The following is a 15,470-nucleotide window of genomic DNA, read 5'->3' as shown; positions in this document are numbered from 1 at the left end:
ATGGTTCCAAAATGGAAGCCGGCAGCGACGGAAATCGAAAAAGAAAACATATTTCGTACAACATCACCATTATACCTCTGCCATCGCCGTCACCAAGGATTTCAAAACGGAGACGGAAAAGGCCGGTGATAGGAAGAGAACGATATTTTTTAAGAAGATAGAGAGAGAAAGCTTTGTAGATGAATTGAGAAAAAGCTTCTGAAACAAAAAACATTAAGTGTTCTCAAAACGATGACACCAATTAACGTAATTGAAAATATACAACAACATATGCAGAAATTACAACACATAAAGCAAGGTTTGGGTTAAGAAACTTGCAAATTAATAAGATATATGAAAATTTTGGGGGTGGTGAATTTCAATATCTGAAGTCAAAATTTCGGATACAAAAGTCTATTTAAAAGTCTCTTCACTTCCGCGCACATCAAAGCCGAATATTTAGAAGGCGATAAGATGTACCCCCACCAGAGCCGATTATAATATACTCATACTCATCCAACAGTCCTCCACTTTCTCTTTCTTGTTATTATATGTTCAGTTCTGTTTCATCGTTCTGCAATGGATCCAAACCCTAACAAGTTCCCAATTCTCTCCTACATCATGACCAAATTCCCCACTGTCAACCGCCATCACCAGCCGGACTTCGACATCGAACAACCACCACCGTCACCGGCACCGGAACCTGTGTTCGAGATCACCGAACGCATGCCGTACTTAAACGATTCTCAACTCATCGCCTCCATGCGTGCAGCCGTTGAAGACGTGTCACGCACTCGATCTATTCTCAAAACCCTAGGTAACTGTCCGGATCACGAGCTCGTCGATATCTCCAGGTCACGGCTAAAGGAGATTGACGGAGAGTATGCGGCGGAGCGGCAGTCGTACACGGCGGTGATAACGCTGTACGAGATGTTTGAGTCGTATGAGAAGTCGTTGAGTGAGGCGGAGAAGAGGCTGGAGAAGCTCTATGAGGATGCCAATGTCAGAGGGAAATCGGTTGTGGCTAATGATGACCGCGGGAGTTGTAGTGAGGTTATGGTTGATGATGAGGTTAGGGATGAACTGGCTGCTGTTTTACAAGAGGCGTTTGCCAAGGGCGTGGAGAGGATTGATTTGTCGCAGAGGCGCTTGCCGTCCATTCCGGAAGCGTTTGGGAGGCTTCGGATGCTGATTTCGCTTGATCTGTCAAATAATCAACTTGAGGTTAGTTAATTGTCTCATTTTAACATATTATATTGTTAGTTGTTACTATCTTGTTGATTTATCATATTATCTGTCTTAGCAAACAGAATGATGATGGATACAATTATTAATTAGATGATCAATGTTTTAGTCATTTTGCCCTAGCTTCATTGTTCTGAATTTGAAGTGGAATTTAATCTAATCTAACATATCATATTGTTATTAGTTTGTTATTATATCTTATTGATTCATGTTAAGAGTCTTGATTTTAGGTATTATCTGTGTTAGCAGCATAAGTAATCAATCAGATTATCAATGTAAGTTACCTATGTAGTCAATAGCAGTGCTATGGCGGTTATCGGACGACCTGTGGCAGAATATTGGCACCGATAATATCGGCAATGTTGACCGATATATTACCGATTTTCCTGATATCAGTTTTCTAGGTCTTAATTGTCAAAGTGTTTAATGTTAGTGTTTTGTAAGTTGCAAAAGGTTAATTTGTTAATGGTAGGGAGTATACTGAATTGTTAGTGTTCAATTGCTATGTGTTTATAAATTCTGCATGATATTAAAGTTATCGATATCCCACTGCGATAACCGATATCTCAAATATCGGTCCTTGATCGATATCCAATATTATGTTAAAATTATTGATATCCCACTGCGATAACCGATATCTCAAATATCGGTCCTTGTCCCTTGATCGATATCCAATATTTTTTGCATGAACTGTATAGGTACTTATTTAATTAGATGATGAATGCAATTGTTTTATTGTTATGAATTTGAAGTGGAACATATTCCTATGCTGTGGGCCTGTTGATTGATTAAACTTTACTCCGGGTGTGCAATTATACGAAACCGAACTGTACTTTTAGAATATGAGTAGAGCATAATGGACCGTATGGTACCAGTTGATATCGGTAGGGTACCAGATTTATTCTTGTAGTACAATATTTCTAGCAATTAACAAGCAATGGATAAATTAAACACTTTAGGGGTTCTATTATTCTTGGCCTAGTTTTTTTTGTTATTTTTTGGAATACACTTTTCATATTGACCGATCACCAAATTGGAACAGGACATTCCTGATTCAATTGCTGGACTTGAGAATCTTGAAGAGCTTTACGTTTCTTCCAATCTTTTGGAATCTTTACCGGATTCCATTGGCTTATTGTTGAAACTGAAGATTCTAAATGTTTCTAGCAACAAGCTAACGTCCTTGCCTGACAACATCTGTCACTGCAGGTATGTATGTTATAAGGCAATTTTTTGGATTTGTGTTTTGAACTATGCTATCAATAGCGGTGCTATAGCGGTTATCGGTCCGGCGGTAAAATAGCGGTCGAAATATCGGTCCAAATAGCGGTTCCGATATTTGCGGCGCTATTTCGCCGATATTTGGCCACCAATATATCGGAAATAGCGGTGAGATTATCAGTTTAATATTTTTGACCCAATTGTTGCTTTTTTGGCCCAAACTGTAAGCCCATAGCCCAATTTCATTATGATTGTTATTGAACGATCAGCTTATTTCCCTAAAAATACCTCAATCGCTGCTGATGCTCATCTCCGATACCCGTTTCTTCAGCCGCTGCTGATGCTTATATATTTATGGCTTTCGATTAAGTGATTAAATCATGTCTTAAATTAAAAATATTGTTACTTTGTGTTTTGAACTACTGACTTTTATGATTTTGGTATAAAGACTTAAGTATTATTATTAGATAACTTTTGGTGTTATATATATATATATATACACACCGCTATCCCACCGCAATAACCGATATCTCATATATCGGTCATTGACCGATATCCGCTATATTTTGGCATTAACTGCATAGGTTTTGAAACTGATTATATTTAGCTTTAATTTTAGGATAAATAGACTCGTCTTCTGATTATTTAGTTATAGAACATACCGTCTGCAATGTAACATACTTTTTGTCATAAGTGTAAAATAAATTTACTCAGTTACCCCATTTTTAACCTATTTGAGACTTTTAATCTTGCATTAGCATTTTGTGTATTAGTTTGTTGAATAATTATTATTTGCTAAAAACTCATCCAACTGATTATAATGTTACCATGGCTTCAGTCGGTTGATTCGGTTACAGGGCATAACCAAACTTATAACTTATAATTCGATTTTAGATATTCATATCGAACTTATAACCGATATATTGGTTTTTAGATTTTCATAACCAAATAACTGATATTGGTTTTAGATTTTCATAACCTAACTTATAACCGATTTTTTGGTTTTTAGACTCTTATAACCGAACTTATAAATGATATTCTGGTTTTAAGATTTTCATAACCAATCCTTTTCTGTTACAAGAAGTTTGGTTTGTTTGGTTATAGGAGAGGGATGTTTGTTTAAATAGGTAAGCCATTGGTTTTAGCCCGAGTTACGTCAAACCCATTTCAGATGATAAATGTATGAAAAGAGGCAGCGAACCTTTAAATTTATAAAGAAATGGATTAGGCAAGTAATATTATTATTTGTAAACAATGTAAAAAAGGTAATATATTTTTCAAAAAACAAAAGGAAAAATGAAGGGTGAGTTTCAGTGACGGTTTGTTTCAATTATCAATACAGACAGCCATAAGGCCCATAACCGAACCACGGTTTTTTAAGTTGGTTCTTTTATTATGGTTTTGGTTCGGTTTTTCTGCTCACCCTACAACTTGTTTTATTACGACTAATTGTCTAACCCTCTTATTGCAGGTCACTAGTAGAACTTGATGCGAGCTTCAATAAGCTAACATACCTACCAACCAACATCGGGTTTGAACTCGTGAACCTAAAGAAACTTTCTGTCTCACTAAACAAGATCCGCTCACTACCTACCTCAATCGGAGAAATGAAATCACTTCAGTTCCTAGACGCCCACTTCAATGAGCTCCGGGCCCTACCGCCATCAATCGGCCGCCTCTCAAACCTTGAGATCCTTAACCTTAGCCGTAATTTCAGTGACCTCACATCACTTCCATTCACAATTGGCGATTTAACCAACCTCAAAGAACTTGACATCAGCAACAATCAGATCCAAGAACTTCCCGCCAGTTTTGGCCGGCTCGATAATCTTGAAAAACTCAATATGGAAGAGAACCCGTTGGTGGTGCCACCTGAAGAGGTGGTTAATGATGGGGTGGAAGCGGTGAAGGTGTTCATGGCTAAGAGGTGGCTTGATTTGTTATTGGAGGAGGAAGAGAAAAGCAAGAGTGTTGAGAGTGAGCCAAACCAAGGTGGTTGGTTGACCCGTAGTGCCTCGTGGTTGACCGGTGTGGCAGGAAATGTTGGCGGGTATTTGGGTGGTGGTGCGAACACACCTAAGGCTGACCCGTATCTCAATCAGCAACTGTGATTAGGTTACTTCCGAACTTCCCTTTCATTGGAGTTTAAAGTTCATTTTTTCTTTTAATCTTTTTCACTATGTGTGCTTTACTTCGTAAACACCAAGCATACGCTTTGCTTATAAAATTCATTACTGAGTTTGGTTCGCGCAGGATAGGTCCATTTTAAGCACGTTTATAACTCGTTTAAACACACGTATTACACAGATTTAGATATTAGTTATGTACTTCTTAGCTCATTTTCTTTGGTCATTGTCTTGATTTACATCTTGCAGGTTATATTAGTGATGTTCATAGGCTGTGTTGGTTTCTGTTGCTTCATTGGCTTCCTGTTTTGCTATAAATATCAATGACGGAACTAGAACGTCTTCACTTGTTCTTTTCTCGACTACAATAGAGTCTAGTCATGTTTCTCTTGATAAAAAAGATTTAATCATTGCCATCGTTTAGTTTTTTTTATACCCTCATCTGTGTTAATCGTTCAATCATATCGAACTTTTGGAAAACCACAGATCTAACTTTATGCTTGCTTCATTTTGTGGTTTTTATATTCATTCGTGAGAAATGAAGGATTGTAAATATGTTATTAGACAAGTTGGCTCGTCAAATCAGACCGGTATCCAAACTAACTGATTTTGTTAGGCTGCAGTCCAATTGGCAATTCATTTTAATTATATTCCTAATTTTTTATATTAAAATAGTTAATTGCGTGTGGTATGAGCAGATTATGATGTTGATCCCTACGTTTCACTAATTACATACTTGGTCCAATACTTTGTCGAAACGTAACATAAGTCGTCCTAGATTGGATGGAATCAGATTTTTTTTGTTAAATGCGCATTAAATTTCTTATGCATATCCCTTCGATATTCCAAGTGGTCGCCTATCTACCCGTTCGCTTCCAGATCTCAAGCGACCCACTAAACACCCAATGACCCAAACACCACTTACTTCCGGAAGCTGAAAACAATGCTTGTTGGTTGCTCTACGTTACAACTGGCCCTGCCCTGGTGGATTGGTTTAGGTGGGTGGTAAAAGGCCGATTTAATTGATTTCATTTATAAGCCAACTTCAGTCTAATCAAATCAGTATTTCAGCCAAACTTTAAAATGGTTTCAGTCTTATTTGTTTGATTCGATCGTTGTTTCAGTCCATTCGGCCATTAATCTGAGGTAGGTTTGAATTTCAACTGTCCTATGGGTTACTAGAATTTCACCCATGTAACTCCTAGGGACCACTGTAGTATTACGTCGAGACTTTTAATAAAGTATAAAACCAAGGAATTAAAAGTCAAAACCGCAACAAAATAACCAGACCATCCTTATAATAAACTCTTGGATTTCACAAAAAATAATAATAAAATAAATTGACCCTTAAAAATTTTTAGGCTTGAGCTTTTGAATGAGGTGTATCAAGACACAAGTTAGGCCCGTCTACACGTCCCCTCGAAGCCTTAAAACCATTAAACAAATTTTTACTTTATTTTATATCCTTTTTAATATAAGTTCTTGACGTCCGTAATTTTCTCCAACCCTTCCATATTTTATTTTAGGTAGAAATTCCCAATACATACCACTTTTCTGATATTCTTCCATTATACATCATCATCATCATCATCTTCTTTATTTAAATACAAATACAAATTGATCATACAACTTCAATCTATTAAACAAATAGAGTTGGTGACACCATTGCCAACCAGTCCAGGTGCACCTTCACATGCCCTCAAATTCTTCTCCTGCTTAGAAAAAGCAACATTCTTCCTTCAGTTATATCTTCATCAAACCAAACTCTAAAACCCTTAAACCATAACTATAATCAATTATTCTTATTCATATTCTCTTCAGATGATCATTAACAAGTCAACAACCATTGCATCATGCTTTCTCTTCTTCTTCATCCTTTCATTCAACATGTTCATGTTTTATAACAACGGATCCCATATGTCCTCGGTTGTTTATGCTCTAGGGGTTGTGCTGATTCTAGGTTTGGTGTTGGTGTTGGTGAGGACCACCATTATGACGTGGATCACGGTGTTGGTGATGCTGAGGTTTGCGGGCAAGCAACGTCGCGTGCTGGTGGTGGAAGGGCGGAAGATTAGCGGTGATGTCGCCATGCATGTGTTGAAGCTAGTTTTTATTAAAAAAAGAAGTCTTGTTGCGGTTGCTTGTGCTACACTTTTGAGTTCAATGGCCATGGTTTGGGTTGCTTAAAGTTATGGTGATAAGTTCATTAAAGTGATCGTTATACTTTTTTTAGTATATACAAATATAAAAATATCGTTTCTTTTTATTTTTCTCGTTTTCATCATAGGGAGAATTTGTGTAAAAAAATACGTGATTCAGTTTTTAGAGTTGAATTGGGTTTTTGTTTTAGAGTTGTTTTTTTTTTTCTAATTGTTGGGTGCGACCTCAATCTTTGATTAATAAACACACGCCTATATATTTTTTCCGAAAAGTACCTATATATCGATTATTAGCTAGTTTTCATTAATTCATTATTTGGGTTTTTGTTTGAGGTATTATAAAAACAATATTTGGTTTTGATGGTTTAACGGTTCGTCCGGCTTAAATCTTTGAACCAGTTGTGTAAACTAATGAACCAGTCTTTTGTAATGTGTAAATTTAACTTACTAATCTAGTATATATCATATGCTTTTATTTTTCTATTATTGGAATAAATAGTTATGTGTAAGATCTTGAACCATCTTTACCATTTTTAAGTTTTAACACAAATTAATGATATTGAAAAAAAATCAGTTCAAATAATCAAAACCGAGCCGTTATGTCCTCAAACCCGTAAGACCCACTAATTTTTCCAACTCGCCAATCCCGTTGGTTTGGCTTTTTGTTCATCAAAACATATATTGTTAACAGTTTGTCTCATAATGTTCGTCAATATCGACTGGACTAGAGTTGACTGCGTCACTTTAAAAAATGTTAGTCTACAAATCGTGTACAAATTTATTGATATAAAGTTAAAAAGAATTAAGAAGAACCTCAAATAAAATACAATAAAGCTATGCAAATATGGTATTAGCCAAAGTTAGAATAGTTTTTATATACCATTCGAGTCGATTTTAACCGAAGTTGAGCTTGATTTTAAATTGAAGCTTGTTTACTAGACTAAACTTTATATACCAAACTTGACTAGCCTCAGATGTCTAAACCGTCTTGTTGGATTTTTTTAAAAGGCTCATGCTACTTGCATGAGGTCTTTTGGGTTTCTAATTAAATTTGGTCTTTCAAAACAAATATAACTGTATAATAAATATTATATGTATAATTATGAGAATCAAAATAATGTATTAAGTTAATATATCAAAATAGAAGCATAACTATAAAACAAAAAAATTATTGTATGTGTATAAAATTAAAATAATTAGTTAATAATTACTAACTATTCAAGTACGAACCCAACTAACATATAAACTTATTCACGAGTTAAACAAGAACTCGAAATATAAAACTATTTATAATGTGACCTAGAAAGTTGAGATGAGGTTGATAATAGTGGTGCAAATGAGCTGAGCTACTCGAGATCGGCTCGTTGAAAAGTTCGATCGAGCCGAGCTTTATCAAGCCCGGGCCCGAGCTTGAGCCTAAAAATAAGCTCGTTTAATAAACGAGCCCGAGCCTGAGCTTTACTTATCGAGCTCGAGCTGGCTCGCGAGCCTGCCATTTATATAATTTTTTTAAAACATACATTTAATAATTATTAATTAATAAATATAATTTTATGAAAAAATAAAGAAAAACTACTAAATAATATATATTCTTTTATACATAAAATTATAATAGAAAAAATATATAAAATAATTATAATTATATAAAAAAATTGATAAATGGTAAACGAGGAGCTCGAGCTTTAAAATCCATTCACGAGCCGAGCTCGAGTTCGAGCTCAAGCTCTGTTTAAGTTAAACGAGCCGAGCTCGAGCCTAGTCGAGCTCGGGCTCGGCTCGTTTGCACCCCTAGTTGATAACTCCCCATCCATATTAATCATGGTATCTTGTGTACAACTCATAGTAGTATCCCGATTCTTCTCTCTGTGTCAATTTTTATTTATGGATGATTTGTTCTTTTTAGGCCAATTATATGTGATTCTGATCTTTAAATACCTTTACTTCATTTATTTTATCTAGCAAAATTGTTTTTGTAATTGGATGTTTGAACCCATACTCGATTTTCATCACTCACAAGTCATGTTCTAGGGTTCTTCGAATGATGAACATACATACTCAAGCTTTCAATATCACTCTTCATTTGTTGATATGTTTCTTTAGTTTTTTGTTTGTGTTGTTTGGTTCGTTGTAAGTCTATTCCTTTGGTGAAGGTTTTAAGAACCCTAATTAGAATTTGGTATTACATAATTACTGTCAATTCCCAAAAATTTTATCTCTTGCTCACTTTTCTCTAAAATTCCAATTCATGGTTTTTCAATTAATTAATTTTATTAAATATAAAAACTTGATAACCTTAACAAATTTTATAAAGCATCATAGAAATACATGCTATCAAATTTTAAAGGTTACTAAGACTTTAATATTGATCCGATAGTGTCATGAATCAAAACGTATCAGTAAGGTCACATAAAAAAAAGACAAAAAAAAACATGAACGCACCCATTATTTAAGTTTACATGTGATCAGAAACAAATATTTTAAGAATAAAAGTATCGATAGTGTGCCAAACTCAAACACCCAAGCCGATCTTAAGGCTCTCGAGTATGAGTGGAAACCCCAACGTTTACTGATCAGTCAGTCAGTGTGAGTAAAAATTCAAAAAACAATTTTATTCACCGGAGTAGTTGATCAAATATAAAAACAATTCTATTATGACATGAGATGAATAATAAGTTCTAGTTTCGTTAATTCTACCACAAATTCTATTTAAAGGGGCTAAAAGCATTAGCAAACAATTTTTTTTCATTATTGGGTTTACTATGGAATGTTAAAAGACTATATAATTATATACAGAAGTCAGCCACATATTGGACTCAAAAGTTATTGTTAACAAGATTTTGATACAAAGTTCTTGTTTCTATGGGCTCAAAACAAAAGTAAATCTTAATCGAGACAAAAACATAATCAAGAAACTATAAATTTCTATTCATCAAACCTCCTAGACCGGTTGAGCATGTTTCTAAGGCTGTTCTTGCTTTCCATTTTTCTCTTACTAATTTTACCCTCACTCGACTCGTCAAACTCGTTTTCCAACAATAACCCTGTCTCGAGCCGTCTTGAAACCGCCACAATCTCGTAAGAATCCCAAAGTGATTGCTTGAAGTCCCAACTCGTCGAAAGCCCATAATTGTGGCTATTAATGTTTCGTGTTGGTTTGGTCAATGCTTCAAGCTTAAACCGAGTGGGCTTGTTCTTGAAGTTGAGACGGTGGGCATCAAATTCATTGGTGGATGATGGTGGCGATGTGGTGGTGGTGTGACCGAGCCATGCTTGTGCCACCGCCTTGACGATTTCAAGCTCGTGTTCTTCATTTTGTTCAATGTTTTTCTTCATGGTGTTTTGGAGTAGTAATAAGGTTAGAAAAGGTGTGTTTGAGGGCCATGGTTATGGCTATGTTATTCCTATCTTTTGGACGGAATGAGAGCCTCACATGGTTGAATTTAAAACAAGATAAATGTCATAATATCAATGTGCATCAAATGGTGTAGTATATAGGTTTGCCCCACAATTTCAAATGTATGGAAATATGAAGTCCACGTCATTGCATTTACATGGTTTAATTGGATTCTCACCCTAAAATATACAAATAATAAAGAAAACTCAAGCTAATATTAATATATTATGAGAATTGAGAAATACTACACTTACGCTCAATTTTTTTATAACATTATATGATTATTTTGCAGCATAGATATAGTCATATAAACCCAACTTGGAAACCCAAAACCTAAAATAATCCTCGTAAGTACTAAAACAACTTGGGCATGGGATTTATCGTAGAGTTACTCATATGTTTTTGAATTTGATCATGTACAATGTTAAGTGATATTTATTCAACTGTCCTCATTAAGGCCGGAAATACAAATATATTAGATAATTTATAAAGAATAATATGTACAAAAGAAGTTAAAAACATAACACTATTAGACTTTGAGTGTTTTGAGTTTTTAAGGTTTTTGTGAGAATTTAAAATCGGTTTTAGTTCTTATACTACAAAACAACATAAAGCGAACCGTACCTGAATACCAAACCGTTTAAACTTTTAACCAGAACCCGAGATCAAACATTTGGTTTAAAATCCACAAATTTGGGTAGACATAGATAACCCAAACTAGAAGTTATATAATAAAAACCATGTCCAATGTTCTAGATAACCCGACAAACATACATGTTTAAAGTAACCTCAACAAATATGAGAACGGTACTAGAAATTTTAGAATTTAAAAAAAAACTCTAAACAAAAACCCGACGGGTCAGGCTAAACATACCCCCCTGGTTGCTTGTCGTACCCCCCTTGAAAAAACTAACTTTCATATTACCCCTTAAAATTATATAATTACCAAATTCGCACAAAATTAAGGATTTCATATTTTTTTTACAAGTCGCGTTTTTTTTATGATTTCGAGTTTAGGGTTCAGGTATAGGGTTTAGGTTTTTGGGTTTAGGGTTTAGGTTTTCGGGTTTATTTTATAAAAGATAAAGAGGTAAAATAAGGATATTATAAATATATATACTATTAAAATTAAATAAAAGATATTATAAATATTTACAAAATTAATACTAAAAAAATAAGTTAATAGTAATACTGATAATTTTTAATTTGATATATATAGTGGAGATTATTAAGTGAAAAAAAATGTTGTAGGGACTAATATGTATATAAATAATGTTATGAGTAATAGTAATTAATCTAATAACTTCAAGGGGTTGTATATTTAGTAAAAATGGTGTAAGGGAGTACAACACCCAAACCGACCTATTACAATTCATGTATTAACTCTGTATCCATTTTTGGATAATAAAATGAACTAAATACACAAACACCATCAAAACATTTCGCCAGATTGATATAAACTAACACAGTTATGTGCCTATAATTAGCTGCATTATTCATCTCCACATAGAACTTTGAAAAGATCTACAAATCCTTTTAAATGCAAAAATATTCAAGCAACTTCTACTTAAAACATAATGCAACAATAATTTTACCTAGCTCCAGATTGTTGTTTATTTCAGTCCGTACGAAAACCGAAACCGTCTACAAACTGTTGATCTAACCATCAAAATCATAAAACTCACACCAAAAAATCATATAACAGACTTTGTTAAACAGTCCCAATAATACTAGTAATCAACTTATGTTTCCTAACATGAGGCGGACACAAAAACACCAAATCCTTAGCCTCAGATTCTCTCCCTTCATCAACCATACTCTGCACAACATTCTGGTAAGCTGTAATCGGCGGCTTTTCCTTAAAACTTAAAGCCTTCAAAAACCTCAAGGCATCATCAACAGTCCCATCTTTTCCAAGATACCCGATAAACGCCTCACTAAACGGCGGGTACTCATGCTTTTTCATCAGCCTTAAAATCTCCAAAGATTCCTCAAACTTGCTCTCCAACAACAACATCTGAATCAAAGTTTTACAAGTTGCTTGCCAGGGTTTCACCCCTCCACTTTTCACCATTTCAACTAACAATGTATACGCGCCAATCGTTTTATTATGACCCAAAAACGCGTTTATTAAAACATCCAATAGATCGGCGTCCGCTTCACATCCTTTTTCTACCATATCGGCTAAAATAATAACCGCTTTTTCGACTTAATTCGCGGAACAATGTCCTTGAATGAGAATTGTCCATGTTTTAACATCGGGTGTGCACCCGTTTTGTTCCATTATATTAATCACTTCACACGCGTCTTCCAGCTTTCCGGCTTTACAAAGCCCGTATATCAGCTGACTGTACGTTATGTTATCGGGCTCGTACCCCCCGTTTTTCATCGCTGACATCATCTTTTCAGCTTCTTCAAACTGGCCCACGCTCGTCAACGATCTATGAATCCCGTCATAAACTTTTTTTGATAAAGAATTACCTTTCGATTCAAACTTGTTCACGACCCGAAACACAAGATCCAAATTGGGTGAAACGCTACCCGCGAGGGTTCTTAAGAGTACACCACAATCTTGACTCGAGGGTGGGTACGGGCTATCCATCATGTGCTCGTAAAGCTCCACCGCTTCGTTTAACATCTTTCGTTTCTGAAAGAATCTTGAAACCTTCAAGTAAGTATCAAGATCCATCTCATACCCGTTGGTTTTTGTAGGGGTATGGTACTAAACCCGGTTTTACGACCCTAAATTTATTATGTTTGGCTTATTTTATTATATGGACTAATACAATGTTATTGGGCTGAGGGGGTTTTGTGGAGGTAACCCTAACTGGGCTAGGCCCATTAGGGTACCATGATGGTGGCCATGAGGCTCTCTATATAAGGAGGTCTCCACCTCCTTATTATGGGGTCATGCTCAATAAGAGCCACCACCACTTTTTTGTGTCTGTAAACAAGAGATCTTTGAAATTTCTTAGCAGTCACCTCCACACCCCCGAAAAACCATTGCAGGTCTCAAGCAACCGGAGAAGAAGATCAAGATGTGGTTCGTTCATCTCGAAAATCCGTGGAAACATCGTCATGGATCAGGTCAGATTCATTTCATGCTTCGACATTGGCGCCATCCGTGGGACGGCAACAAACTACCCTTCGATCTTCGTCTCGGCTGTCAGATCTCTCCCAGGAAAAACCCAGATCTGGAAGTTTACAGAAAAAAGGCTTCAAGGCTTGTTCTATTAAAGCTCAAAAAGATCCATAGATCTAAAAGAGGCTTCCAGATCTGTGCAAAAAGAAACTTCCTGATTCGAATGATCAAGTCTCCGGATCTGTGATGGTTTTAAATCCGCTCCGAGCTTCAGATCTATCTAGATCTGATTTACAGATCTAGATCTAGATTACAGACCTGGATTTTAGGTTTAAAATTGCAGATCTAACTCTTAAATTGCAGATCCAAAAATTACCAGACTTCCGCCGCCATGTACGCGCGCCCGCGGATTCTCACTCCGCAGCCATGCATGTGCCGCCGCGAGAACCACCATGTGGGTGTCGCGCAAAAGACCTCCACCATGTGGGTTTCGCGCAGAAGACTGCCACCACGCATGCTCGCCAGCGGGTCACCATTCCGCCGACATGCGTGAGCGCCCGTGGAAACCACCGAGAAACCACCAGTGGGTTTTGCGCAAGAGACCTCCGCCACGCATGCGCGCTCGCGAGTCACCACTCCGTCGCCGTGCATGCGCGCATCAGGCCAAGCGCCAAACTTAAAGGTTGGGAATCCTCATAAACCCATCAGGCCAAGCGCCAAACTTAAAGGTTGGGAATCCTCATAAACCCATCAGGCCACGCGCCAAACTTAAAGGTTGGGAATCCTCATAAACCCATCAGGCCACGCGCCAAACTTAAAGGTTGGGAATCCTCATAAACCCATAAGGCCACGCGCCAAACAGGTTGGGAATCCTCATAAACCCATCAGGCTAAGCGCCAAACTTAAAGGTTGGGAATCCTCATAAACCCATCAGGCCACGCGCCAAACTTAAAGGTTGGGAATCCTCATAAACCCATCAGGCCAAGCGCCAAACTTAAAGGTTGGGAATCCTCATAAACCCATCAGGCCAAGCGCCAAACTTAAAGGTTGGGAATCCTCATAAACCCATCAGGCCAAGCGCCAAACTTAAAGGTTGGGAATCTTCATAAACCCATCAGGCCAAGCGCCAAACTTAAAGGTTGGGAATCCTCATAAACCCATCAGGCCACGCGCCAAACTTAAAGGTTGGGAATCCTCATAAACCCATAAGGCCACGCGCCAAACAGGTTGGGAATCCTCATAAACCCATAAGGCCACGCGCCAAACTTAAAGGTTGGGAATCCTCATAAACCCATCGGGCCAAGCGCCAAACTTAAAGGTTGGGAATCCTCATAAACCCATCAGGCCACGCGCCAAACTTAAAGGTTGGGAATCCTCATAAACCCATCAGGCCACACACCAAATTTAAAGGTTGGGAATCCTCATAAACCCATAAGGCCACGCGCCAAACAGGTTGGGAATCCTCATAAACCCATAAGGCCACGCGCCAAACTTAAAGGTTGGGAATCCTCATAAACCCATCAGGCCAAGCGCCAAACTTAAAGGTTGGGAATCCTCATAAACCCATCAGGCCACGCGCCAAACTTAAAGGTTGGGAATCCTCATAAACCCATCAGGCCAAGCGCCAAACTTAAAGGTTGGGAATCCTCATAAACCCATCAGGCCAAGCGCCAAACTTAAAGGTTGGGAATCCTCATAAACCCATCAGGCCAAGCGCCAAACTTAAAGGTTGGGAATCCTCATAAACCCATCAGGCCAAGCGCCAAACTTAAAGGTTGGGAATCCTCATAAACCCATCAGGCCACGCGCCAAACTTAAAGGTTGGGAATCCTCATAAACCCATCAGGCCACGCGCCTAACAGGTTGGGAATCCTCATAAACCCATAAGGCCACGCGCCAAACTTAAAGGTTGGGAATCCTCAAACCCATACGGCTTCGCGCCGAATAAAAGACCGAACGCGGCTCCGCTTCGCTCAACGCGCCGTCATAATTAAACCTATTAACACAAGTCACGTCGCATGCGCGCCACCGCGGATCAACCATTCCGCCATTCTTCATGCGCACCGCCATGATGCTTGAGCGCAGTCGCATATCATATGCTCACGCATCACGTATGCTCACGCATATTACATATGCTTACGCATCACATGCTCACGCATATCACATCAGCGCACGCAACATCTGCGCGTGGCGCATGACACAAAGCCTATGCGCACGCGCATGCAATATCTGCGCGCGTCGCATGACGCACAGTCTACGCGCAC

At 37.5% G+C, this 15,470-nt stretch overlaps 2 protein-coding genes and 1 pseudogene across 3 annotated transcripts; 1 reads left to right on the top strand and 2 right to left on the bottom strand.

The window, feature by feature from the left end:
• Positions 1 to 514: 514 nt before the first annotated feature.
• On the top strand, positions 515 to 6,530 carry LOC143607090 (plant intracellular Ras-group-related LRR protein 9-like). Of its 2 annotated transcripts, XM_077082661.1 has the most exons (4): positions 515 to 1,203; positions 2,267 to 2,433; positions 3,917 to 4,560; positions 6,514 to 6,530. In XM_077082661.1, the coding sequence occupies exons 1-3, from the start codon at positions 559 to 561 to the stop codon at positions 4,554 to 4,556; spliced, it is 1,452 nt and encodes a 483-aa protein (XP_076938776.1). In that variant the 5' UTR covers positions 515 to 558; the 3' UTR covers positions 4,557 to 4,560; positions 6,514 to 6,530. The 2 variants fall into 2 exon arrangements, with proteins under 2 accessions (XP_076938776.1, XP_076938775.1); XM_077082660.1 differs by lacking the exon at positions 6,514 to 6,530 and having other exon boundaries at positions 3,917 to 4,697.
• Positions 6,531 to 9,652: 3,122 nt separating this feature from the next.
• On the bottom strand, positions 9,653 to 10,063 carry LOC143607091 (uncharacterized). The gene has a single exon (XM_077082662.1). It carries the CDS (start codon positions 10,061 to 10,063, stop codon positions 9,653 to 9,655), a length of 411 nt encoding a protein of 136 aa, XP_076938777.1.
• Positions 10,064 to 11,541: 1,478 nt separating this feature from the next.
• On the bottom strand, positions 11,542 to 12,846 carry LOC143607089 (pentatricopeptide repeat-containing protein At3g48250, chloroplastic-like; annotated as a pseudogene).
• Between the last annotated feature and the right edge of the window lie 2,624 nt (positions 12,847 to 15,470).

Source organism: Bidens hawaiensis, unplaced genomic scaffold (assembly GCF_021521415.1).
Source record: "Bidens hawaiensis isolate Kalapana, Puna unplaced genomic scaffold, B.hawaiensis_p1.1 tig00079380_1, whole genome shotgun sequence".
NCBI classification, from domain to species: domain Eukaryota; kingdom Viridiplantae; phylum Streptophyta; class Magnoliopsida; order Asterales; family Asteraceae; genus Bidens; species Bidens hawaiensis.
This window is presented reverse-complemented; position numbering and strand designations above follow the sequence as displayed.